We start from the raw sequence: 26,608 nt of genomic DNA, 5'->3' as shown, positions 1-26,608 counted from the left end.
GCAATAGTCAATGGACTTTGTGGAAATATACGGTAAATATACATAATAATGGAGATTTCACAAGAATTCTTGTAGGAAAGAAAGTATTAGTAGACTGCAACAGTCTGTAACCGAGTATATTGGAACTAGTTTACAACTACCCTAACACGACCAAGGTTGGCAACCTGAGCATAAGCCGTATTGGCATCTCCATTACGGTTGGAAGTGACACGAACAGCGGCAAAATAAGTGCCTCGCGTTTGGTACGATCGAGAAGCCGCCACATCCAAGACAGCTTTGCCCTTCTTAAAGCTTCCAGCTGCTTCAAAATCCCCAGTTCCTTCAAAATCCCATTCGACAGACGTAACAGACCCAGTGCCCGGAGGAACTTCGATGTGAGCCTTGAAGGAGACGACTTGTCTCGCCTTGGTGACTATTTGTGTCTTGCCACTCACCGTCAGGTCCACAATGGGCTGAATACCCTTGCGTTGGGCCGCGCTGGCAGGAACCTTGACCTGTCCATGGCCGACAGAGTATGATGTTTCAGCAGGTGGCTGTTTCCCCTTCTCAACCCAAGCACTCAAGTCTCTGAGATGCTGTTCGTAAGCGGGATGGTAGGAGACGATCCGGGTCAGCTGATCCTGGGGCACCGGCTCCAGGTAGTGATCGGCATTTGCAGTATAGTACAGTCTGAAATTCTGACCGAATCGATCACCGAGGGCTTTCTTGACTTCTGTCCTGTACCAATCGGCGTGCCATGGGAATGCATCAAAGTCCTTTAGCGAATCCATAATTATCACCTTGTTAGTGATATTGCCAGTAAAGGTGGCCCCACCACTAGCAGCACGAGCGATGGTAGGACCGATCAGTACGTTACGCTGGGGGTACTTGGCTGTTCCATCGGCCTTGCGAAGATAATCATATCCGTAGAGGTCTGACTGAGTGGGAACTTGGTATCTATGGTATGCAGAACCTGCTAACCATGCCTGGTTGTCAACCTGGATCCGAGAACCCTTGGAGATCATGGCAAGAACAGTTGTGTTCTGACCGGGGTCGATCTCAGCAGTCCGAGAGCCCTTTGCAATTTGTATGGTGAACTGTCCGAGAGCCGATTTACCATCCCCCGACTTGATAGTGGCCTGAAGCCCGTAAGCCGGTAGGGTTGAAGGAGCTTTGGCGAGAGTAAGAGCGACAGGGACTTTCGCTGAATCAATCACAACCGAATTGACTGTCGTGTTGAATTCGACGGCAGCCTTGCGGTAAAAGTCACCGAGGTCGGACTTTTCAGTTCCAAGATATCCATCCTTTGTCCAAAAGTCGTTGACATAGGTCGGATCAAAGCCGGCAATCGTGGGAGGGACCAGAACTCGGAAGGTCCGTAGGAAGTTTGTCCTGTTCCCAGCGAGGCCCTCCCAATCCTCGAATGATTCTAGTACGAGGCCAAGCTCAGTGACCTCGGTGAGGACCTTCTTTCCAAGTGCATTCAAGTGACTAAAAGGGTTACCATCCCCTCCAGGGCGGACCGAGTCTCGGATCTCCTCTTTTTGTGACTCTAGGACGAGACTTGCCATTGCACGGATGCAAAAGTTGTTTGGATTGGAGACAGTAATAGCCTGGACTATAGGAATAGCACCTTGCCAAACGTCGAAGGTATTCTCAACAGCCCCAACGGTAACCATGGAACCACCGCTGGCGCCATAGATGTAGCCATAGATCTTTCGATCAGACTGATAATACCTAGCAGCAATAGTTCGCGACAACTTGGCCACGGCAGCATCAGCACGATAGCCTCCACCTCCAGCTACATGGTTAGTATACCCGCCGCTGTCGGCACCGAAGCCAATCTCGTGGTCTTCAGCAGTCGAGTTCTGCAGAGGGTAGACCAGCTGAAAAAACCTTCCATCCCACCCAGACTTTGGAAGGTAGATATTGAAGTCGATATTGGTTTCACTGAAGTGCCCTGAAACCCTCCGGTGTGCGACGGGAGTAGCGAAGTCTTGCTCAGCGTCAATGATGGCTGTGTTATAAGTGGAATCAACGCAGTCAGCCGTGACTTGGACGGCTCCATTGTTGGTAACACATGCAGGGCCCTTGGCTACGATAGGAGGCGTTATAGCCTCGACAGTGGCAGCAAAGGCAGTTGCGGCACAAAAGCATGACCTTGATTCCCAGTGAGCTTATGCATTAGGATAAAATGTAAGAATTTACTTACCAGACTTGCCTTGCAATGAATGGGAACATTGTTGCAAGATGACTAGAGTGGGCCGATAAAGGTCTCGCCAAGGGTAGAGCTGGTGGCAATGGAGCGTATGATTCAAACAAGATGCGCTTCCTTCCAATGGAGCTTCCAAGCCTTTATATTATTATTTGTCGTGTGTTCCCTCCATCAAGACCAGGGTCACTCTTCTAAGTTTACAATAAAGGCATGAGATTCTCACTACTGATCCCTACCGCTCTACGTGCAACCATTTTGATGCTGTCCTAAGCCAAGCTCAGCTTATTCTCCTTTTGTTCATGGTAAAATATGAAAGGATCATGGTCTAGACCTAGCTTGAGGGCAAATGATGTATATTGATATGTGCGAATGGACGGAATAAGCTAGTAACAGGAATCATGGGGTAATCTGGAGGAACAAGGGTATATTGCCTGATCATTAAGGTTAAATTATGTCTAAACGGACGCCCCTGCTGTGTTAAGAAACCGATGTAAAGTTTAACTCTAGGTAGCTAGTCACACCCCATCATCCCCCACAATCATGATGCGGGGCATGCTAGCGCAATCCACTACAGCATGGAGCCAAGGCTTTTAACTCTACGTCCTGTAGTCAGACCGCAGGCATCGATGTCCCCGTAGTGTGAGGTTGGTCCGAAAGATCCGGGGCAAACCACCCTCGGTCTCGATTAGACCGACACTTAGACGTCAGATGACTTTGTTCAAGGGGACGAAATGTTGCTAGCCAACTGGCTATACCTTTTAGGAACACTAAAGCAGCATCTCGCTACAAACTGATACCGAGAGGAAGCGGATCATTGCAAATAGACTCATGATCGAGACAAGTATTGGCCATTTCCACGGACTCCTGCGAGGCTAGTAGACTACCCTTGACCATTTCAGAGCGCTTTGGCTTGCCATATAGGGCATGTGGAGTTTCCACTGCGTGTTGCTGTCAAATTATGACTGATTGAGTTCCACCCTGCATCTCCCGAGTCACCTAGCACCCCGCACATCACGGAGTGGTGGAGAACACAGTCTAGTCTATTGAGGAGGGTTTTTGACGAGATACAGCCACTAGCCTGCCTGAACATCATCTGGCAACAGGGATGATTGTAAATGAGTCTGCGACACGCGTGCAGCATACGTCCTGATAATTCCATCTAATACTGTAATATTCTTTTCTGAGTTGGTAGGCGACAGCGTTTGGGTAACTGCTCTGCCTGCAGTTGTTTCCAATGGAACGGCCCACGTAGAATCTTTTTCACGTTTGTAACATCAAGGGACCCGGCTGTACGTTTGTACCCACCACTTCGTACATCATCTCGGAAGAGTAATCCACCAAGAATAACCGTGGCGCAGAGCAGAGCCGTATTTAAACGCCGAGCTTGCGCCGAATGCAATTCCTGAGCCAGCTTTCAACCTTCCTTCTCCACAGTCAAGCCATTTTTCTGCCTCTTTCAGCATACCAAAACCAATTTCATCATGGTGTTGGTAGATGTCCAGGTCGCGAACGTTCATTTTCAGCACCACCAACCTCAGTACAGTCTTGGTCTGGATGATCCTAGACCAAGAATATCATGGACCTTGGTTACTGAGAACACCTTCATACAGACTGCGTATGAAATTGAGATTACTCAACATCCCCTAACGTCAACTACTCAAAATGATGTCGCTATCACTCAAAATCGGCAGACCTGTTTCAAAATAGAGTCGAGCTCTTCACAGTTGGTGCCGTGGCCCGACAAGGATTCTCTAAAACCCCGGCAAAGGATCTCTATACGTATAAGAGCATTTGACGGCCAGAACGTTACCTCTTGGAGCCAGGGGACGTTCTACGAAACTGGACTGATGACGAGAGAGAACTGGGTTTGCCAAAGGATTAGCTCGACCCAGCTTGTCCAGGGAAGCAGCTCGTCTCAGCGAGAGCAACTGCTTTGTAAAGCTTTCGGAACCAGGTCCTGCTCAATCTCCAGGGCAAGATTATACGTCGTGGTCCAAGGTGTTTATGAAGCAGAGCTGAACGGCCATCGTGTAGGTGATGACTTCTTAGCCCCTGGATGGACAGTTTACGATAATCGTATCCGGTACCAGACATACGACGTAGCTGACCTACTCAAATCCTCTGATCAGAACTGCCTTGGCTTTCGTCTTGCTGATGGTTGGTTCTGTGGACGCCTTGGTTTCTTTGGCGGCCAACAACACCGATGGGGTCCTTTTTCTACTTTGATGGCACAACTTGAGATAACATACGAAGATGGAACGGTAGAGTCGGTAATTTCAGACTCGAGCTGGTACTCGATACCGGGACCTGCAACCAAAGCCGAGCTGTATGACGGAGAAAAGTACGACGCCAACCTCGCGATCCGACATTGGTCTAATGCGAGCCACTCGGCTGATGCAGGTTGGGAATCAGTTACTGTACTTGATCCTTTGCCTGAATCTGTTAGATTTGTTTCCGGTTGCTCGGAACCTGTTCGCCGAGTAGAAACCATCCGTCCCGTTAAACTCATAACCACGCCCTCGAACAAGACAGTCGTTGATTTTGGCCAGAATCTTGTCGGATATGTACGGATCAAGGGAATTAAGGGGCCAAAACACCACAAGATTGAGCTTCGTCATGCTGAGGTTCTTGAACATGGTGAACTTGGCCTTCGACCCCTCCGCTTTTGTGAAGCGACTGATGTGTATATTTGTGACGGCGACGCTTCTGCTCATCCATGGGAGCCCAAGTTCACTTTTCATGGCTTTCGGTACTGTCAGATCGATGGTATGGCACATGACAGTACTCTTCTCGATTCAGTCGAGGCTGTTGTGTGTCATACTGACATGCGAGCCGTGGGAGACTTCTCATGTTCCAATGAGAACCTCAATACGCTCTTCAGCAATGCACGCTGGAGTACGAAAGGAAACTTTCTTTCCATCCCTGCAGATTGTCCACAGAGAGATGAGCGTCTGGGGTGGACTGGAGACATAGCTCAATTTGCTCCGGCTGCCGTGAAGCTATTTGATTGTCACGGCTTCCTGGAAGACTGGATGGTGGATGTGAGATATGATCAAGATTGCCGAAAAGGTATCCCAGCATATGTCACACCCAACATATTTGGTGAGGATGTTGGAATCTGGAACCTTCCACTGCCTGTCGCGATTTGGCATGATGTGGTTGTACTAGTACCATGGGCTCTCTACATGGCGTCTGGTGACATGCAGATCCTCAGTGACAACTATGACAGTATGAAGAGGTGGATCGAATCTATACCGCGGGATGATAAAGGCCAGAGAAGGTTATGGGCCAGGGACTCATTTCAACTGGGTGTAAGTGATGCCATGACTGGATCTGTCAGTGGATGCTTGTTATCTAACACTTTATAGGATTGGCTAGACCCAAAAGCACCACCAGAACAGCCAATGGACGGGTCTACAGACCCCATTCTAGTGGCAGATGCATTTCTCACTCGTTCATTAGATTTGATGGCTCGTGTTGCGACTGCACTGAACAAGCTACAAGATGCTCGATGCTACGCTCTAGCGGCAGTCGACTGCCGTCAAGAGTTCCTGGAAGAATACGTGTCACCAAGAGGCCGCATCAGCTCAGATTCTCAGACAGCTTATGCTTTAGCAATCTGCTTCGAGCTGGTGTCCGATGATCAACTGTCCTATGCAGGTCAGCGTCTGGCTACCATCATGAGGAGAAACCAGTTCAAGATCGGGACAGGCTTTGCGGGAACGCCATTCTTATGCGAGGCTCTTATCCGTACTGGGCATGTGCAAGTAGCATACGCTGTACTGCTCTGCCAAGAATGTCCCTCATGGCTATACACTGTTAAATCAGGTGCAACAACCATGTGGGAGCGTTGGGATAGTATGCTACCCAATGGCGACATACACCCCGGTGAAATGACATCCTTCAATCACTATTGCTTCGGTTCCGTGATAACGTTTTTATATGAGCGTCTAGGGGGCCTGAAATGTCTTGAACCAGGTTGGACAAGAATCCAGTTTGCACCACAGCCCGGTGGTGATATACAATTTGCGAATGCGTATCAAAAGACACCTTATGGGTTGGCGTCTATAGAGTGGAGGGTGGAGGAGGGCAAGTTCTTTATGGAGATTGTTGTTCCAGTTATGACAGAAGCCGAAGTTGTTTTGCCAGATGGAAAAGACGAAGTAAGGATCGTTAAGGCTGGGAAATGGTCCTTTTCTTGCGAGCTTTACGCTCAAGATTGGCCTGTTCTAGCGATTCAAGCTTTTCCAGATGTAGGTCCTACATCTGAGCCCAAGATAGCCCCTTGAGAGATTTCAATGAGCAGATGCAGATTTAGCCCCGCGAGTAGTATTAAAAGCTTTGAAATATACCATTTCAACACTTGATACTTGAAAAAAGTGTAATGTTGTTGTGTTTACCTAGTAAATAACAATTAGGTAAGACTAAATTTACCCCTACACTTTCTAGGCCTGTTATTCCGTGAGTCGAGAGACGTGGCCCGAAACGGAGGAAGAAACCACTCAGCTGTTGGAGTCTGGCATGCACGGTTGACTCAGGCGAGCTTAGTGCAATGTGGTGGCGCCCTAGGTAGGACGGCTCAACCAATTGCATGATTTTCGTCTTGGCCCTTGCTGCCGCCATGGAGTGTGGCTTAGCACCCTGTCCAATCGCCTGTTCTACGGATACTAAGAAGCGGGCTACGCATAATCTAAATTCTCAAAAACGGAATGAGAAATGAGTTAGCGTGCTTCCGATTCTGCCGCAAGCTGAGGCTATTGGGTTGATTTGCCATGACCCAAGCATTCAGATTATTTCATTGGTAGATCGTGCAAATTGAAAGACGGCTGTTGGCAGACAAACAATAACCCCTCAGTATTTCAGGCCAATAAGGGTATGTCAGATGTTGGCGGCGACTCTTGGGGTAGAGCTTAGCAGTAGTGGCGTGAATTTAGTGTCAGCTAGCGTCTGCTCCACACTCAAGACACACTGGCGTAGCCTTAGGCAGCGGCCGATTGAGCCTGGTTGGTGGGAGCTGGCTAACTGCTTTCTACTGCTGTGCCAACTTACAACGTGACATCTAAATAGGAAAGTCTTAGCACAGGGATATCTCGACTACTGAATCCAAGTTTAAGTCGGCTTAGTATGTGCCGAGTTTTTAACGCTGCTAATAACGAACGCTTGCTTTTCGGGTGGTTGTCACAGATCGGACTGAGCAGAGAAAAGTCGTTAGTAATTTAGGAGATCGTATGACTGTTTAGGCCACCCAAGGCTTGTGGGGATACTCAAACATGCATAAGACCAGTCAAGAAAGTAAAAATAACTAATCGATTGCCAACAAACGATTAAATTACATGTTGTAGAGCTCCATAAGCTTTGAGTGGCCTAAAGAGATACGAAATACTTTTTAGGCTAAATGCAATTTAGCAGTGGACATGTAGAGCTGCACAACAACCCTACTTTTCCCTTTAAAATCGCAGTATCTCTATCTATCTAATCCGGCCTACATACATCTAAAGTCTCAGTTCCATTGTGGCACCATTTAAAATGCCTCTTGTTACCAACCCCATCCTTCCTGGGTTTAACCCGGATCCCTCTATTCTTCGGGTTAAGTATGATTATTATATTGCCACGTCAACCTTTGAATGGTACCCCGGTGTTCAGATACACCATTCTAAGGATCTTGCGAATTGGAGCCTAGTGTGTCGGCCTTTGAATCGTGCAAGCCTTCTTGATATGCGTGGGATACCTGATAGTTGTGGAGTCTGGGCTCCATGCTTATCCCATGATGGATCGAAGTTCTATCTTGTTTATACATGCACCAGACGACTTCACGGATCTTTCAAAGATACTCCCAACTACATCACGTGCGCCGACGATATCCAAGGACCGTGGAGTGAGCCAGTATACGTCAATTCCTCAGGTTTTGACCCTTCATTATTCCATGATAATGAAAACGGCACGAAATGGTTCGTCAATATGCTGTGGAACCACCGCAACCGACCTCTTCTATTTGCAGGTATTTGCTTGCAGCAGTACGATCCTGATCTGGGAAAGCTGGTGGGACCTAGGAAGAACATCTGGCAAGGAACGAGTTTAGGGTATGTAGAGGGTCCACACATGTACAAACGCAACGGCTGGTACTACATACTGGCTGCTGAGGGTGGAACTGGATGGTTTCACGCATGTTCCATGGCAAGGTCTCGATCAATCTGGGGTCCTTACGAGAATCATCCAGAGAACCATATCCTGACTTCAAAGGACGACCCGTCTACCGAATTACAAAAGGCTGGCCATGGAGATATTGTGGATACGCCCGACGGTCGAACTTATCTGGTGTATCTTACCGGTCGGCCTACGGGACAAGAACGTCGATGTGTCCTTGGTCGTGAGACAGCTATACAGGAGGCATACTGGGCCGATGATGACTGGTTATACGTGAAGGATGGTCCAATTCCCAGTTTGCACGTTAACTTGCTGGCGGCTCGCAATGATGCGAATTATTGGGCTGAGCAAAGATATACTTTTGAGAGCAATCTCCCGTCCGATTTTCAGTGGCTCCGAACGCCCAAGCCGAACCGTATCTTCGAGGTAGACAATGGACTCGTCTTATATGGTCGCGAGTCGATTGGCTCCTGGTTTGAGCAGGCTCTTGTAGCGCGTCGACAGTGTCATTTCTCATTCGATGCCGAGACAATAATTGAGTTCTATCCAGAGGATGAGCGTCAGTACGCAGGGCTTACTGCATACTACAACCGGTATAGCTTCTACTACCTTACTGTCACTGCACACTCGGACGGAGAGAGGGAACTTCTCTTGATGAAGGTTTCCGCCCCAAACAAAGAAGCATCACTGGATAGTCATACTATTGAGCCTGTTTCGATTCCTAAACAAGGTAGAGTAAAGTTAGCTATGTCAGTACGCGGAGACAAATTACGCTTCTTTTACGCCATGAAAGATGAGGAACTTAAGCAGATGGGGCCGGTGCTGGATGCATCAACGCTTTCGGATGAATGTGCTCAGGACTGGGGAGGCTCCCCTTTCACTGGTGCATTTGTCGGGATGGCCTGTTCGGATCTGAACGGACTAGCACGAGAGGCCCGGTTTGACTACTTTGCTTACCGTCCTGTCAGAGATCGGTCGGATCGCTATGGAGATTTCAAGGCTAGAGGCAGGATCGAATAATTGTATTTTGTGGAAGCCGGCACAAATGTCTTAACACCTGAGCAGGCCGCTGGGATTGAAAACAATGATTGGGTTGATAAAGCACGACAAGACCCTAATTGTTCAGTGATTCAAATGGGCAACAACACTCCTACTGGCTTGAACGGTTCGCTTCTGGATCAAGTCAGCCGACTATTCGAGGTAATAAACTTCAATACGTATTCTGAGGACGACCACATCGTCTACTTCGTATACGAAGTACTGACACACTGCTTGGTGTCCGGACTCGTGCCGCGGGGTACCTCGGGATATGATGCTCTTTTACGCTTTCGCTTTCCTAGGCTCAGCACTAGCCTCAGCCGTCCCAGCTTGCAAACTCTCCCCCTCTGATCACAATTGGCCTTCTGTTGAAGAATGGGGAGAGCTCAATCGAACCATCGGCTATGCTCTACTCAAAACCCATCCAGCCGCATCTTCATGCTATAGGGGCAACCCACTTGACTCGCCCTTATCATGCCGAACCGTCGAGGGCAACTGGACTGCCGCCGCCCTCCACGCCGCTCTGCCTGAGTCGATCGGTTCTCCACTCTATGCCAACAACTCGTGTTTACCACCTGGTGCCGATGGTTACAACGCTACCCATGGATGTCATCTTGGTGGATATCCGAGCCATATTGTCAACGCTACCAGCAACGAGCAAATTGCTATTGCTACTCGCTGGACATCCCAAAGGAACATACGTATTGTGGTCAAGGGAACTGGACACGATTTGTTTGGGCGGTAAGTCTGAGAGAAACTACAATGTCTTCAAAGACTGACACTTCGATAGATCCGCTGGAGCTCATTCGCTATCTATCTGGACCCATAACCTGAAGAATAAAAAGCTCGTGCGCAAGTGGAAGATACCCGGATCAAACAAGACAGATACAGTCTTGATTGCGGGAAGCGGTCTCAACTATGGCGAAGCCGTTGGCCATGCTCTGAACTACGGCCGTGTCATTGTGAGTGGCAACGACGCCACGGTAGGCCTTGGTGGCCACATCCAAGGAGGAGGCCATGGTCCATTGTCAAGCACATTCAGTCTTGCAGCTGACAACATTTACCAAGTTCGCGTTGTTACAACCGAGGGTCAGATTCTTGTAGCCGACGCCACTCAGAACCAGGACCTCTTGTGGGCGATTCGTGGTGGCGGCGCAGGCCAGTACGGTATCGTAACCGAATACCTTATCAAGGCTCATGCTGCGCCTAGAGTCGTCAACGCCGGCTTCTCTGTTAGCCCTGCTGGCAACAGCTCTGCTGCTGTTGAAGCCAGCTTCAAGGCACAGGCTGCTCTTCTGCAAGATCTTCCGTCTCTTATGGACGCCGGTTGGGCTGGTGCCGCTATTGTTTCGGGCAACCCAAAGACCGGTGTAACCATTAGTCAGGGCATCTACGCTTACAACACATCGCCATCAGCTGTTGAAAAGCTTATCAATTCGACCACCAAGCATCTCTTGACTGCCAGTGGGGGACAAAACAGCAGTCTCATTACTATCATGCCCGATGAGATTTCTGAGTCGAGTTATCTATCCTTTTTCAATAATGTCAATGCTGGGGGTTCTCATACAGCCGGCGCCATGTCAATGGTCTCGAGCCGTCTTCTGGGACGTCCGGAGTTGTCAGATCTCAGCCAGGAAAAGCTCGTTGGCTATGCGAAACGTCTCCTTAGTAAAGGGTTTGCTGTCATCGGTCTTCAAGGAGGACCTGGACCTGCCAAGGTTGATAAGAGTATGCGCGGCGCTCTGCTCCCGACATGGCGCTCTAACTACCTCCACGTCATGAGCTATGGCGCGAAGTTCAACACAGCCCTTGCACCGCAGGACATGCTCAACGATACTGCAGAGCAGCTTGAAGAAGGCACTGAGAGTTTGTGGCGGGAGTGGGCTCCTGAAACAGGCGCCTACATGAATGAGGGAAACCCCTTCAACTCCAACTTCAAGAAGGATTTCTATGGAAGCTACTACGATCGATTGCTCGAGGTAAAGAACAAGTATGACCCCACCAACAGCCTGTGGGTTCTTTCTGGAGTGGGAAGTGATGCTTGGGATTATAACCTGAACACTGGCAGACTCTGCAAGCAGTGATCAGAATGAAACTTGCATGGGGCAGGTGTGACTAGGACTTGGTTTAAGCACTTTAATTCAATCAGTAGATAGACTTCTTAGAATATTATAGATAATAAAGTATTACCCAGACTTGATCTAGTTAATCCTTCCATTCTAAACTTTAGTGATGCGTTCTGCAACCATATCCTGCTCAAGTCTTTCTAGCCTAGCTCTTTCTCCTACTTTGCAATCCATACCTCGACATGGCAAGGTAAGCATACTATGTGATTCCTGGTCATAAAGTATACTCTGTTGTATCTAGTCCTATCTGGTTAGCAGACTTGGTTAGAACTAGGTTCTTCTGTTCTTTTCTCTAACCTCGCACTACCAGGTTAGTTTACGCATAGCTGTACTAGCTCGAGCGTCATAGATCCTTGATCGTCGACACACCCACCGCTGTATTGAGGGGGGACCATCTATGTCCTACAAGTTCTCTGAATTATCAGACATTAGGCCCTGATCTGTACGAAACGTCCGGCCAGTTCGATCCGGATAAAAGGTACATCTATATGTGCATAAAGCCCCGTAAGTACCATCCGGATGTTTAGAATTAGCCGGATATTGCGCTAGGGAACGTCATGAATATTCGGTCACTTTTATATACAAATAGGCTAAATCTTAGCCTCTGGCCTTGGCAACCTTACTATTTACGGTTTACGGCAGAAGGGGTATATCGCATAATTGTACATAACTGCTGACCGGATAGAAAATCCCTCAAACAGTCAATCCATCACCAGAAGTTACTTATTCGGGTATAACCTCAAATTTGGCACAAGTGCCGGATCGAATATGTGGCCGGACGTTTCGTACAGACCAGGGCCTTACGTGTATTCGGTCCATTGATGCAGATTTGTGTATTCAAGTTGTGCTATGTCCAAATTCTGCCCCTTGAATGTTATACCCGCTCTCATCTTCTTCTCGATCTGTCGGCCATATGCTTGCTTAAGCCGGCCAAAACATCCGATATCAAGGGGCTAGAGTATATGAGATGAGTGAGCTGGCATAGGGAGTTATGATCTTGTTTTCCACGCAGTACATCTCAAAACCTGGATGATCCGCAAGCTTATCATGCACGTTAGTGCAAAAAGTTTACGGATAAATGTGTCAGAACTTTTGCACCCCTACTGTAAATTGTAAAATTCACCGGAGGCCACGGGGTATTTCTCGCCTCGGTAAACGATATCCTTAGTCCTGGACAGGGATTACAACGGCCATGCTATATCTACATAGTACGTAGTGCCACGTCATATTTAGCAAAGGTAAGAACTCAAAGCAAGCCACGCAACAAACAAAAATTAGTTACTTTTCATCCAACTCTTTTCCAACCTAACGAGTCCTAAGATTATATCAATTTACTTACCTCACGCACTTGAGACATCCTTATTAGACAGCATCGCAATTCCATCGGCCAGAAACAGTATCACAAATTACACCAGAACGGCGCTGATAAATAGCTGATTATCAGTATGTCTACAACACAGACGAAATGCTTACCCTGCTTGAAGAAGGTTGGGGGGAGATGGCAACTTCAGGTGGATGGTAAGCCGTTTCTAATCCTGGGAGGCGAGCTGCAGAACTCATCCATGAGCTCGGCGCGATACATGAAAACCATCTGGAAGAATCTCAAAGATATGGGCATCAACACCGTCTTGGGTGCTGTGGCTTGGGAGGATATCGAGCCGGAAGAGGGACGCTTCACATTTTCTGAGCTCGACACCATCATTCAAGATGCACAATCTCACGGCTTACGGCTGATTCTCCTCTGGTTTGGATCTTTTAAGAACGGTATGCTTGTTGCAACATCATTATAATGATTTCTGTTATATTGACTCGCCTTCTTAGGTATGTCTTCTTATGTACCCCCATGGGTCAAGACAAACATCCAAAGATTCCCTCGTATGCAATTGCGGCAACGAGACGGGGAGCTATATCATACGAATGTTATCTCGATTCTCCATGACGAATGCCTTGAGGCGGATCGCCGAGCTTTTACAAAGCTCATGAACTATATCAAGGAGACAGATGTATCAAGAACAGTGATTGCGGTGCAGGTCCAGAACGAGGTTGGCTTGCTTAGTGGACCGCGTGATGTAGGCCCTGTTGCTGAAAGCGCCTTTCAGGCCGATGCTCCGTCAGAGTTGGTAAAGCTTCTTGAACGCAACTGGGATTGTCTGCCCTCAGAGTTTACCAACAACTTTCCCACGTTCGTACGTACGAGGGCAGATGTTCGGCATCAGGGACTTGCCAAGAGCTGGGAGCAGCATTTTGGCAAGAGCTCGTACACTGACGAGCTGTTCATGGCCTACCACTACGCCTGCTACGTTGAGAAGATAGCCGCTGCAGGAAAACAGGCCTATGATATTCCGCTTTTCACCAATGCGTGGCTACCCATGCCCGGTACCCAAGATGCGTCAGGCAACATTGCGTCAGGAGGCGCTGTGCCGGGGGAATATCCTTCGGGAGGGCCGACACCTAATCTCCTCCACGTCTGGCAGTGGTTGACACCTTCACTCGATTTCATATCTCCAGATATATACGCCGGCGACTACGGCCAGATTTGCTCCAGGTACGCAGGAAACGGACAGCCATTCTTCATACCCGAACAGCGCAGAGATGATTATGGAGCCCGACGAATATGGGAAGCCATAGGAAGCCACGGGGCTTTAGGTGCAGCACCTTTTGGAGTTGACACACTACGGATCGACAACTGCAGTTTCAAGTCCCATTACGAGCTTTTATCGTCCATTTCCCCGCTGCTACTCAAGGCAAGAGAGGAGTCGGCATACATCTGCGGTTTCTTTTTTGACGGGATTCCACCAGGTTCTCCCGACACTAAGGAGAATATCGTCAAGCTTGCAACCTCGTATGAGCTTTCCATCAGTCGATCTGTGGTGTTTGGTCAGCCTGGGCCAGGATACGGCTTGATCATTGAACTTGATGAGGATCGCTTCCTATTGGTGGGCACGGGCTTCAAGGTCCAGTTCAAACCAAGATCAGGCACTTCAGTCGTGAGCGGGCTCCTACGCCTTTACGAGAAGGAGGTGGCGGACCAAAATGGAACCCTCAGAACGGCCAGACATCTCAATGGTGATGAGTCGCGTAGTGGCACGTGGGCGAATATGCCAGGCGATGAGTCGCACATTGGAGAATCTGCTGTTCCCATTGCTATTCCAGCTCGCACTGGAATTGCTGAAGTCCAAGTGTACCAAGTTGAGTAAGGTATTCCACAAGTTGTCACCAACGGGTTAGCGGAGGAGTCGGTAGCATAGATGATTTGCCTCGGTAGAAGCCGCGCTTCCCAGCCGCCCTTTAGATACAAATTGACCTTGAGCGGGCTCATTAAATCTATATACTCTACAAAACGCTCATTAAGAACATGATTTGTTTTATCACTCGGTCCACCACATCGGAGTACTTTGTGCCGGCGCGTAGCCACCTTGCAATAAAAGCTGATAGTATGAAATGTACGGATACAACTGGCAGTAAATATTCCCGGAAGGCTAGCGAGCGAGATGAGGGGCGGTTAGCAGTCTGACCATGTCACTTCGGCGTGCACAAGGATGCTGTATGAATTTACCCGTCATGTGTTTAAATGTCGTTAATACCCCGCGGCCGTTTACTCCCAGTCTCCACGGTGATTACCTACTACTTGCCACATATTCTCCGCCTTATCTTTCAATACACGTCAATTTCCCCGTGCAGTATCCGTAATGCAGCAACACGATACGGATACCCTGGGGCAAATCATATCGCGTCCCGTCATGGGAGCTTGTGATGCGTGCAAGCGACGCAAAGTCAAGTGTGACAACGCGGACCCCTGCGCCAATTGTAGCATCTCGCGGATATCGTGTCAACACCGAATCGTTCCCCGCAAACGGGGACGACCCGCCAAAAGTAGTTCGCGACAGCTGTCCCAGGAGGAAACATGCGAGTCTATCGAGGAGACTACCGCCGATCTGATAAATGATTCTCCTGTAAATAGTCTTTCTGAGCAAGACGCGGCTTCTGACCCTCAAGCCACGAATATCCCAGAAGCACTGGCCACGCCCTTCAGCTCAGGCACTTTGGCAACGCCGGCCTCAGTCTCGACTGTCTTGAGAGAGACGTTGGGCCAAGGCTCTGTAGCTGCATTTTCCACGGTTTCTCGCAATCAGTTTGTTCCCGATGCCGCACACATCTTCCAGAAGCTTGCTGCCGCTGTCAATCATCAGCTGGCTGATAAGGGTGAGACGATAGCTACATGCGCACACAAATGTGTCGACATATTTATGCAGTACCTATTCCCTAATACACCAATTGCTCATGAACCCACTCTCCGGTCGGCCGCTGCTCTTTTTGACCTCGATGGCGACTTCCTGTCCTCGGAGGATGATGAAACACCATCCATAGAGACCCTGAGAGCATTGACACTCATCACAGCTCTCTGCACACTCGTCAACTCGGCCGTGTCTCAGGGGCTGTTCTCTACATCAAAATCTCTGACTTGGCTATTCTACGACGCCTCGCGGGCGACCCTGAGGCTCTATGAAGAATACGACCTCGAGTTTCCGCATTCCACGTCGTACAACATCCGCATATGGCAGTCGGCCGCATTACAAAACTCGACAGGGCGAGATCGAGCTTCGTGGCACATCCACGGCGAAGGTATTCTCTTGGCTGTGAGGGCTAGACTATATGACGAGAATGCCATCAGTCGACTCTCACAACTCGAAGCGCAGCTTCTCCGTCTCAACTTTTGGCTAATGTATCTGGCGGACAAGACTGCCGCCGCATTTGAAGCACGGCCTTCCATGATACCCAATGACTACCTCGCGGAAAAGCTCACTCTTCGCGAACAGGGGGATCAAGATAGTTCACAGTTGGATCTCTCCCGGCCTTGTAACGGCCACTCCCTCGAGAGGCGACTTATAACTGGATTTCATCTCAAAAGGCGCCTTTGGGCCGCTGCTGCGGATATGATCAGCGAGCTTAGGTTGTTTTCGACTCGGAATCAAGTTTTTCTAGCGAATACCGAGGTAGACCGTCCCGATATCTCTGGACTGGTTGAGCGCTACTTGAACTTTGTTGAACACGTTGACCACCTGCCAGAGTGGCATCAGTCCCCTCAGCGTGCTCTCGAAGGTGTTGAGGCGCAGGTCGCAGAATATCAGGCGGCGAGCTACTGGGCTCAGAGAAGCAACATCATGTCTGTGTATCATTGTATGAAACTCGTCATCCTACAGAAATGTATAGAGATGGCTGTCCCAGAGGTGGTGGGTCTCAATCAAGATCCAATTGCTTGGGCCATGCAGAAGTTGGAGACTGCTCGCGAGTTTATCCGCGAAGTTCAGATGGCCCCATTCGCGTGTTTCAAGGTGCAGGGCGAGCCAGCGGTGAGTCTTCAGTTCAGTTCAGCCTTTGCCTTTGACTTGTTCTGTGGTATATTCTTGCTAACGCGTGTGATGGGTCAGGTTGAACGGGTCCGCCGGGTGGGCAGTATTCTTCTTGCCATAGTCAATAATGCGCCAACTCCTACAATAGAAATAAGAGCTCGTAGCTTGTTCGAGCAATTGTTGGATATTCTGGCCAACTTGGACTCGAAAGCATCGGACAACTTGGAGGTACTGAGCTACTTTGTAGACATGTGTCAGTGAGAAGGCTACTAGTAATTCGTCTATTCTGTCTACTTGCAATTGACACGATAACCATGCCATACTAGTATACGTCGCAGCCTAAACAGTAAGCCAGGAGTTCCTAGACCAGCTTTTCAAGTCATGTTCTTTGGCTGCAGGTATTCTTTGCCATCAACTGTGGTTGTCAAGGTCCCGTTTGCCATAAATTCATTGACTCGAACGTCGATCCTCAACTGGAAGCCTCCCGGGCTTGTTTTCTTGGTGCCATTGAATGGGCCGGTTTGGACAAGATCAGAGTGCCAGTCTAGCAGATTGACGCCTCCCTGCACATCGACTGACACTTCCTCACTACCCTTCAGTACGTTCAGGCCATCATCCGAGAAGCTGTGGTAAACCAAGCCGACTGTGCGGAGTCTAGTTCCTTCCTTGTTTCCAATAATGGTCACATTGGCATAGCCAGAGGAGGCGCCTTGGAGGACATACTCGCCTGGTGCTGGGAAAAGCCTGCCTTGTGGGGCAAAACCAGGCTCGTACTTGACTGCCCAAGAGATATTTCCAGGAAGTTCCTGGACAGGCGGCGCCTTTGCGATGGGCTTCCGGCTTGTCAGACGTGCAAGCATCATCCTCTGGGTACGGCCCCCCTGCGCCTTTGAGGGATAACAAGGCAGCGGGTTCTGTCCACCGCAAGCGGGGGAAACTGTCTGGGACTGTGTCCAAGCAATTTGCGTTCCATCCCAAGAAAACTTTGGATCTGCCATTGAATTCCATTCAGGATCACTTGGGCTACCGCTACCTGGTGTTGAGTCATAGCCTACGTTGACCTGCTGTCCAAAGTAAGAGCCACGATCACCGTCACCGTCTAGAAGCCAAGGCTAGAAGAACCTGCGATACCCGTTATTTCGAGTAGACGATGTCGCGCTAGATGATACCAAGTCTGTGACGGGAGGGATTCCCCTCAACCCTGCGATAAACATTTGGCGATCTGTGCCTCTTGTGTCTTCGATAACCATCCACTTGTCGTCGACTGAGAAGTCCACAGGGTCGACATACTCTGGATGCTGGGTCAATCTCCTCACATGACCCGTGACAAGATCAATGGCATAGACATCTATGTTGGACGATTCTGTGGGATAGCCAACGTAGTGTAGCTCGCGACCTGTACCTGTGAAGCCTCGCAATTCTCCAATGCTGATGGCCTGGTGATCAATGACGAGATGCTTTTTGTCAGACGCAACCCGAACGGGCGCCGGCGATTGGGGATCAAAAAGTAGCTGCACGTTTTCCAAGTCGTATCGTGGTACAGAAGGTATACCTGACGTGGGTGACAGGTTGAGTTTTAGGCGGCCGACAAATCCATACTGATCAAGTTTTCCCGATGCTTGCGTGATCCAGCTCCAGGCAAGATGCTTGCCGTCCGGGTGCATACGGAGCTCTCTTAGGCTGCCGCTGGGGGCATCCGAGTCTTTCGATGTATACCAGTGGATAGGATACACTTTGATATTGTCTGGTGTACACTTGTCGCTCTGGAAAGGCGCTGCACACTCGATGATATTGGTGCCAGCTAGTATCTTTTTACCATCGCGGAACACCTGCGGGTAGTCGAGGTAATGATGCATGCCACGGGAGTTCTTCTCAGGTACGCCACAAGTGATGCACTTCCAAGTGTCACCGTTTTGAAAATACTTGCCGTCCGTCTTGGCAATGATGAGATGCGCTCCCTGGTAGATGCTTCGTGGTCCAGTGGAAGGTGCACCAGTGTAGTTCACTGAGGCTACCACATGGCGATTGTCTGAAAGGAAATTCCCAGTCATAAGATCTGGGAACTTCTTGATGCAGCCTGTTCCTCTTGGGTTGACCTTGTTATCACAGGATCCAGGTTGGTCCTCGGAAACAGGAGGGAGTGCGAGTTCTATAACAGAGATGGGCTCTGGCTTGGGAGGAGCCGGCGGGGGAGATGAGCGTTCAAATACTGGGCCTGGCCATTCTTTAGACGTCTCTGCCTGGGGAGAATGAACAAGGCTGAGAGTGGTCCCGAAACAGACGAAAAGGGTGGTGGTAAAGAGGGACCTCTTCATTGTGATGATAAGTACAGAGTTGCTTGCTCTGGTTCGAAGAAATTTATCATGAGTGATAAGACGCAATAAATAGCTTTTATCATCCACTATCGACCTAGGATCTCTTAGATCTACCAGTTCCCAAGTCCTCGCCGGTTAATTTAGCTCGACCACTCGCAAAATCCCCACGGACACTTCCTTCGCGACAAAAGCTCTGCATATACCTCTGAACGTCAACCGTACCCTAAGAAGGAAGGATGAGACTCACTACAAGCTCAAACGTAATCATGTAGCCATCCCTATTTCAGCCATATTCGTCAGGGTAAAAAAGGTGCGATTGGGTCGCTTGTTGCTCGCATAGGCCCCTGTTATACGAACCCGAGGTTACGGGCCCCTTCCCGCCCCCGCACTGATAATCTTATAGAGCGGGTCTCACACAATTCCGTGGGGAGAGTTAAATAAAGTATACAGCTAGATTGCGGAGTACTAACCTAGTTGTTTCCTGAGGCCATGAAGATCATGCCTACCCTGCGACAGATGTATATGGACACCATTACTTGAGGAAGGACAAGAAGAACCTACTGCACCCCTTTATAGGTGTGTGCGTACTACCTAGAGGATCTCCGAGACCAGGTTCTACATACAAACGAGGGCTAGTTCAATATTTTGTTGAGGGTGGCGTTAGATCCGTCCAGACGCCCCTGTCTAAGAGTGACTTGACCCTTGACAAAATACCTGTACGCCGGCTTGGTTGTGCCCCTGTAGGTTTCTGGGCCCCCTGTTATGGCCTCTTAATTGGATGACCCAAAGTTCGGGGCCTTGTCCGAGTCCAGGCTAAACCCTCTCACGGGACGCGGTTCATTTGGTGAGTTGTTACGGCCCCTACCTTATTCAGATTAATCATGCGTACGACATAGTGGGAGCCTTCGACTAATCCTTTTCCCTCTCACATTAGGTGCCATGGAGGCTTTCCTTTATTTGAGCTGAGAGTCTTTGCAAGTAAGGATATGTGGTGGCAAAGTTGTTACTGATCAAATTACATTGATTGAAACTGTGCAACCGCTAGGCAATTCGGTAGAAAGTACCCAAATGTCGAATGAAGCAGACAAACAGTTCCAAATAGTACCTATAAATAGCACTTGCCACCTGCCCAGAAACCATCTACTATCCGGGTGCTTCGGTCTGAGATCTTTCTCCATTCAGCTCACCCACCCTGGTGATTTTCCCTAATGGGAGAAATCACTATGTACCCCAGAAACCCAAGGAATCCTAACAGTATAGACCTCTTGTCTGGGGTAAAGATAACCCAATTTAGGCGGAAGCCGGCTTGTCGATCTCGACAATACGTCCGACATCGTCAACCTGAACTTTGGTCTTTTTCACGCTCTCTTTGCGAGGGCTTTTAGCTTGGAAGATATGCGTCAGCTCTTCCAGAGTCTTTCCAGCAGTTTCGGGAAAGAAAAAGAAAATGACAACGATTTCGATAGCGATCCAAATGATGTAGACGAGGTAGAGCTTCCACTGGATCTCTCGAATCCCGACTGAGATGCCAAAGGTGTTGACAATCATGGCGATATTGATGAAGAGAAATTTCACGGAACTTCCCTTAGCGCGAGTGCGGTTCTCGAGACACTCAGAAGGATAGAGCGTCTGGCAGGGAGTCATTCCCGCAGCAAAGCAAATTCCGTAGAGGTAGATTGAGACAATGACACCATAGGAAAGATTGTCGTTCTTTTGCGCTTCGGCCGTAAAGGCAGTGAGCAGACAATAGAAGAACAAGGAGCCTGCGAGCGAGCCGATCATCATAAGTCGTCGGCCAAGACGATCCAGGACAGTAGTACCAGCAATAGCGGCAATCATGGACAGAATTGGGTTGATGGCGTTAAGAAGCAACTGCGTATTCGTGTTGGTGATTCCGGCGTTGAGCACCATTGCAGGCTTGTCATAGAAGTTAACATATGTTGCCTAGAGAGGGAAACACGTATGCTCTTACCATAAAGTACGAGACGACATTGTTTCCCGACCATTGACCAAAAAAAGACATTGCAATGACCATGGCGGTCCTGTAGCGGGCCTGACGATCACGGAAAAGCTCGCGGAAGTCCCACCAACGATCGTCGGATGGATTCTCGGCTCGATCCTCGAGGATCTCTCGATACTGGAGCTGCACAATGGGCGCTTGGCGATCACCAGCTCCATGATACTTGGCGAGCACCTCCAAGGCCTCTTCGTTGCGATCTTTGGACGCAAGCCAACGTGGAGATTCGGGAAAGAAAAAGACCAAGATCATAACGATAGCGGGCATGGCAGCTTGAATAATTGTGGGGATCCTCCAGGCCCAGCTGTTATCATAATGGCTAGAACAAGGCGTTGAGTTAGAGACTTGGAGGTGAGAAAGAATGACTCCAGAATGGGGGTACTAACAGATTACTCCCGTAGGTGCACCAGCCAGCGACAATGTTTCCAAGCCACCAGAAGTTGTTGTACCTAGTGACGTTGAGTTAGATGCATTCATGAAAACTACCCTCTGGTAGTAAGGATTGAGGGGGCAATCTTACATTCCAGCCATCATGCCTCGATATGCTGGGTGAGCGAGCTCCACAGCGTAGACTGGACCTGTTGCTTGGGCCACTGCGGCTCCAAACCCAAGGAGCATCCTGCCAACGATGAACTGCCCGAGCGTGTGGGCTGTGGCTTGCACAGCAGTTCCGATCAGAATCACGGCACATCCTACAAAGATGGAGACACGTCGACCGTATCCGTCCGACAAGAAGGGAGTAAGGGGCAAAGTGACGAGCTGTCCGATGTTGTAGATGATGAAGACAATTCCCGTGGATGATCCCGCGCCGTCAAGACCAAATGTTTCCTGATACGGCTTCATGGCGTTGATGGCACCCATGAGGGACCCGTCTACAGTCTTGATCAGCTCTCGACCAGCAAAAGTATTCAAGGGGTGTAGTAAACTCACCAAAGCCGTTGATGGTCGATACGAGGTATCCAACAGCCATGATTCCGTAAAGTTGCATCATGGACCAGGACCACACATCAGGCGGTCTCCCAGCCAAGGCTGCCGCAAGAGCGACTGAGGCCGCATTGGTTTCGACAACCTTTGCTCTTGGCTTCTCGATATCGTTCGGTTGGGTGTCATGAGAGACACGCCCAGTGCCCTCCGCAACCGACGGGGTCGTGGCGAATTTGGTGTCGGGGGAAGTCATGGTGTTGATAATGTTCAGAATAAAGAGAGGTCAGGCTCAACAACTGCATTGGTGAAGAAACATTGCAAATCTTGTGTTGATGAGTTAGTTTAATATATACTTCCATGAGCATACCAAAACTGAGTTGCCAATGTCTCTTCGCGTTGGTCCTGCTGGTCCAGACCAAAGAAAAGCATCTTAGCCGCCCCCGGATCCCCAGAAATGGTCTGACCCCAGAAGAATCACCCGCGGGTCAAAACATAGCGTGGGGTAAAGGCTTTTGCGGGGTAGAGACAGAGCTGAGTGGCAAGCATTCTCAGGTATCCGGGCTTACCGGTGTCTGTGGTGTGCCGAAGAAGGAAGGATTATGGTTTTAGACTCGATATGCTTGAATCATTTACCCCTCAGGTTGGCATGTCTTTGGCTGTAAGCGAAGTCGGTGCACCTCCCATGTAGCTGTCTAGCCTAAAATGGTGAATTCCTCCACGGACGATTCTTAGGGTGTGAATGCCAGGGTCATGCTACTGTACCATGTCGTTCCGAATTGCGCAAAATCATTGATTGGTCAATGTGTGAGTTAACTCATTCATTCCCCCCAGTAAAATGGACCGATTGGCTCGCAGATTTACAAGCTTAACCAACGACCGGGGACTATTCTGGCACCATGCCATGCCATGCCATGATACTCCATATTACCCCGCGCTCAAGCTAGAAAATGGCTCTAACTCGACGACCCTTACCAGGTATAAGCAGAGCAGAAAATGTCGCATGTTGTTGACGTAACTACATCGAGGATAAATATGTCGCCAACGTCGACACATTGATAGTTGTTCTAAGCACATCATGTTTCCTACATCTCAGCCAGACTGGAGCAACCTCCAAGTTCTTCATCGCAACACCCTTCCGTGCCGGGCTCATTTCTTTCCGTACAAAACCGAGCAGCACGCTTTGTCATTTGACCGCAATCAGAGCGAGTGGCAATCATTGAATGGTGTATGGAAGTTCCGGCATGATGCGTCTCCTTTTGAAGCCCCTGACTGGGCAGACCAAGACCCGTTGACCTGGGCCGACGTCCAGGTCCCGGGTATGTGGCAACTTCAAGGCTACAGCAGGCCTCTTTATACCAACGTCAACTATCCCTTCCACGTAGATCCGCCTCGGGCGCCTTACCTCAACGAGACAGGTTCTTACTGGAGATCATTTGTTACCCCAACCAACTGGGACGGTCAGCAGATACGTCTCAGATTTGAAGGAGTCGACAGTGCTTTTCACGTGTGGATCAACGGTTTCCAAGTCGGATATAGCCAAGGAAGTCGGAACGCGTCTGAGTTCGATATTACCGATCTAGTTCATACGCCAGGAACCCAGAACACTATTGCTGTCCGCGTTTATGAGTTTTGTGACGGCTCATACATCGAACGACAAGACCAGTGGCTTCTATCTGGTATCTTCCGAGATGTCTACCTGGTTGCTTTTGCTCCGGATGCTATCGTTGACTTCACGGCCACACCTATTATCGATGAGAGCTTAACGCAAGCATCCCTGCAGCTTCAAACCATCACACAAGGGAAATCTGACGAGCCCGTGCATGCGAAGCTCTACGCACCTAACGGAACTCTCGTTCAACAAGAGAGTTTCCAGCCCGAGGCTTCTTGCACTCTCTCCGCCAACAGCCAGCCGCTGCAGCTTTGGTCAGCCGAACAACCTGTTCTCTACACCTTGTCTCTCACATTCGGAGGACGCACAATTGCTCAGAGAATCGGATTCCGCCGCGTCGAAATGAAGGATTCCAACTTCCTCATCAATGGCAAGCCCATAATATTCTACGGCGTCAATAGACACGATCACCATCATCTGTACGGCCGTACCGTTCCGTACGAAGCCATGCGGGCTGACCTCCACTTGATGAAGCAGAGCAACATCAATTCGGTTCGCTGCTCTCATCAACCCAACGATCCACGTTTCTACGAGCTCTGTGACGAGATAGGCCTTTATGTCATGGCTGAGGCCGATCTGGAAGCTCACGGCTTCATCTCGATTGAGAAACCAAAGGTCCCTGACCAGGACAAGTTGAGTCGCACGGAAATCATGATCAAGGCCATCGCACTCAGCGTCAAGTGGGTTTCTGACAATGGTGATTGGGAGGAAGCATATCTTGACCGCGCTGTTCAACTCGTCGACAGATTCAAGAATTATCCGTCCATCATCATGTGGTCGCTTGGAAATGAGGCAGCCTATGGCCGCAACCACGCCGCAATGTATCACTGGATCAAGAAACATGACCCCAGCAGGCCAGTCCACTACGAAGGCGACCGAGAGGCTGAGACGGCTGATTTATACAGTGTCATGTACACATCACCGAAAGACCTGAAGCAACTAGCCAGGCGGAGGCCAGATAAGCCCCTGATCACGTGCGAGTTTGCGCATGCCATGGGGAATGGTCCGGGAGGACTAAAGGATTATGTCGAAGCCTTTCGTGACGAGAAGCTGCTCCAGGGAGGTTTCGTATGGGAATGGTGCAACCACGGGCTTCTCCGAAGTGACGAACAAGGAAGATACCAGTACTACGCCTACGGGGGCGACTTTGGTGACTTTCCTAATGATGCCGACTTTGTCATGGATGGACTTACCTGGTCTGACCACACCGAGAATCCTGGCTTGACAGAGTACAAAAAGGTTATTGAGCCCTTCACTGTGCAACAGTCGGGTGACAAGCTACTGGTGCAGAATCACTACGATTTTCTGGACCTTGATCGTTTCTCGGTGGTATGGTATATTTCAGGCGAGTCTGGTACCACCCAAGAGACGGATTGGTGTCTTCCCAGTGTTGGACCCGGACAGAGTGTGCTGGTTGACTGGCCCACATTAACTCCCAGCGATAAGGAAGAATGGTTGACGGTGAGCTTCCGTCTCAAGGAGGCCATGGACTGGGCGCCAAAGAATCACGAAGTTGCTTGGGCTCAAGTCCCTCTTGACCCCAGGCGAGACTGGAGTCTTGCGTCTATCCAGACAGGCGAACAGCTAATTGCGCGCGAAGGAGGCGCAAAGCTTTTCTTGACAACAGCCTCGCAAAGTTCCAACTTCACTTTCGATCTCATTCGCGGTCACCTCGTTTGGTCCACGAATCAAGGCCCCGTACTCAAGTCAGGCCCTGAACTGAGTCTGTATAGACCTATTACGCAGAACGACAAGGGAGCCCGTGGCGATGGTGGAGAATGGAAGCGGCTATTTGTTCATGCTGCCAAGATGCATGTTCGAGAGGCTTCATGGAAGACTCAAGAAGACGGAAGCATTGAGATTACCACCCATGTTTTGGTGGCTCCTCCAGTCCTCAATTGGGCATGCAAGGCAACCATGACATATACAGTCAACCCTTTTTCTGTCCGCATACATGTCAAAGGCAGTTTTGACGGCGATCACCCCGAAATCATTCCACGTGTCGGGCTCACCATGGAGCTGCCGTCCGACTTTGACAGGGCGACTTGGTTTGGTCGTGGTCCTGGGGAGTCCTATCGAGACAAGAAACAATCTGCTCGTTATGGCCGTTGGTCAACCTCAATTCAGGACTTGGGCACAATGTACGAGTGGCCCCAGGAGCATGGAAACAGGAGCGACGTGCGCTGGACAGCCATTGAATCTTCAAAGGCCGGCATGTCCTTGCAGGCTCGCATGGAAGCCCCTTTCAACTTTTCTCTACGAGAACATTCTATCCAAGAATTGGACAATGCCAAACATCCTCATGAGCTTCGAAAGGGGGGTACACACTTCCTCAACCTCGATTATATGCAGCACGGCATAGGATCGGGAAGCTGTGGTCCCGCTCCTTTTGAATCATATCGATTAGAGGCTGAGCCATTCGAGTTTTTGGTCGAGCTTTCGCTTTCAAACGATGCTTGACTATGACGAGCGTCAGGCCGAAGCTAAGGACTGGGTTGGCTAATGGGTGAAGAGATGACTGGCTCAAGGGTTTTACTCGTATCATACGCCTGTTTCTGGTGTTAGTTAATGCGTTGTGGAGATGACCTCATTCCGAGAAAATAGTCCATAGAACTTCCATATCCTTAGTTTTGTCCCAAGGAGCATGTCAATTATTGGACCAGTCTCTAACCTACGTACTTACAAGTCCACTTGACTTCATCGTTACACCATTCTATCCGGCCGAGTTACATATTGTACACTACCTAATAAAATGCTGACCCTGCATCCAACCACTCTTCACACTAGAGGCACTCTGAGGATGATGATCGGCCAACCTAGGCATGCTAGC

The 26,608-nt window shown here is 49.5% G+C and overlaps 9 protein-coding genes across 9 annotated transcripts; 6 read left to right on the top strand and 3 right to left on the bottom strand.

Annotated features, from left to right (window-relative positions):
• Positions 1–125: 125 nt before the first annotated feature.
• On the bottom strand, positions 126–2,220 carry FOBCDRAFT_262696 (uncharacterized protein; the record flags this gene model as incomplete). The annotated part of the gene is made up of 2 exons (XM_054705835.1): positions 126–2,139; positions 2,192–2,220. The coding sequence occupies 2 exons, from the start codon at positions 2,218–2,220 to the stop codon at positions 126–128; spliced, it is 2,043 nt and encodes a 680-aa protein (XP_054561810.1).
• A 1,455-nt stretch (positions 2,221–3,675) lies between these two features.
• Positions 3,676–6,483, top strand: FOBCDRAFT_186474 (bacterial alpha-L-rhamnosidase-domain-containing protein; the record flags this gene model as incomplete). Its single annotated transcript, XM_054705834.1, has 2 exons — positions 3,676–5,505; positions 5,563–6,483. 2 exons carry the CDS (start codon positions 3,676–3,678, stop codon positions 6,481–6,483), a joined length of 2,751 nt encoding a protein of 916 aa, XP_054561809.1.
• Positions 6,484–7,720: 1,237 nt separating this feature from the next.
• FOBCDRAFT_276956 (family 43 glycoside hydrolase) lies at positions 7,721–9,358 on the top strand (the record flags this gene model as incomplete). The annotated part of the gene is made up of 1 exon (XM_059611533.1): positions 7,721–9,358. The coding sequence occupies one exon, from the start codon at positions 7,721–7,723 to the stop codon at positions 9,356–9,358; it is 1,638 nt and encodes a 545-aa protein (XP_059467571.1).
• A 292-nt stretch (positions 9,359–9,650) lies between these two features.
• On the top strand, positions 9,651–11,460 carry FOBCDRAFT_140106 (putative isoamyl alcohol oxidase; the record flags this gene model as incomplete). The annotated part of the gene is made up of 2 exons (XM_054705833.2): positions 9,651–10,117; positions 10,167–11,460. 2 exons carry the CDS (start codon positions 9,651–9,653, stop codon positions 11,458–11,460), a joined length of 1,761 nt encoding a protein of 586 aa, XP_054561808.2.
• Positions 11,461–12,947: 1,487 nt separating this feature from the next.
• On the top strand, positions 12,948–14,699 carry FOBCDRAFT_139283 (family 35 putative beta-galactosidase glycoside hydrolase; the record flags this gene model as incomplete). The annotated part of the gene is made up of 2 exons (XM_054705832.1): positions 12,948–13,266; positions 13,324–14,699. The coding sequence occupies 2 exons, from the start codon at positions 12,948–12,950 to the stop codon at positions 14,697–14,699; spliced, it is 1,695 nt and encodes a 564-aa protein (XP_054561807.1).
• Positions 14,700–15,242: 543 nt separating this feature from the next.
• On the top strand, positions 15,243–17,114 carry FOBCDRAFT_139841 (uncharacterized protein; the record flags this gene model as incomplete). The annotated part of the gene is made up of 2 exons (XM_059608063.1): positions 15,243–16,853; positions 16,932–17,114. The coding sequence occupies 2 exons, from the start codon at positions 15,243–15,245 to the stop codon at positions 17,112–17,114; spliced, it is 1,794 nt and encodes a 597-aa protein (XP_059465398.1).
• A 113-nt stretch (positions 17,115–17,227) lies between these two features.
• Positions 17,228–19,168, bottom strand: FOBCDRAFT_204277 (saponin hydrolase precursor; the record flags this gene model as incomplete). Its single annotated transcript, XM_054705830.1, has 2 exons — positions 17,228–17,965; positions 18,023–19,168. 2 exons carry the CDS (start codon positions 19,166–19,168, stop codon positions 17,228–17,230), a joined length of 1,884 nt encoding a protein of 627 aa, XP_054561805.1.
• A 1,290-nt stretch (positions 19,169–20,458) lies between these two features.
• Positions 20,459–22,362, bottom strand: FOBCDRAFT_241883 (lactose permease; the record flags this gene model as incomplete). Its single annotated transcript, XM_059610416.1, has 5 exons — positions 20,459–21,085; positions 21,141–21,504; positions 21,572–21,634; positions 21,706–22,057; positions 22,116–22,362. The coding sequence occupies 5 exons, from the start codon at positions 22,360–22,362 to the stop codon at positions 20,459–20,461; spliced, it is 1,653 nt and encodes a 550-aa protein (XP_059465397.1).
• Positions 22,363–23,184: 822 nt separating this feature from the next.
• FOBCDRAFT_204275 (putative beta-galactosidase) lies at positions 23,185–26,238 on the top strand (the record flags this gene model as incomplete). The annotated part of the gene is made up of 1 exon (XM_054705828.1): positions 23,185–26,238. One exon carries the CDS (start codon positions 23,185–23,187, stop codon positions 26,236–26,238), a length of 3,054 nt encoding a protein of 1,017 aa, XP_054561803.1.
• Positions 26,239–26,608: the final 370 nt, after the last annotated feature.

Source organism: Fusarium oxysporum, chromosome VII (genome assembly GCF_013085055.1).
Source record: "Fusarium oxysporum Fo47 chromosome VII, complete sequence".
Classification (NCBI taxonomy): domain Eukaryota; kingdom Fungi; phylum Ascomycota; class Sordariomycetes; order Hypocreales; family Nectriaceae; genus Fusarium; species Fusarium oxysporum.
The sequence above is the reverse complement of the archived record's forward strand: the minus strand, read 5'-3'. Positions and strand labels throughout refer to the sequence as shown.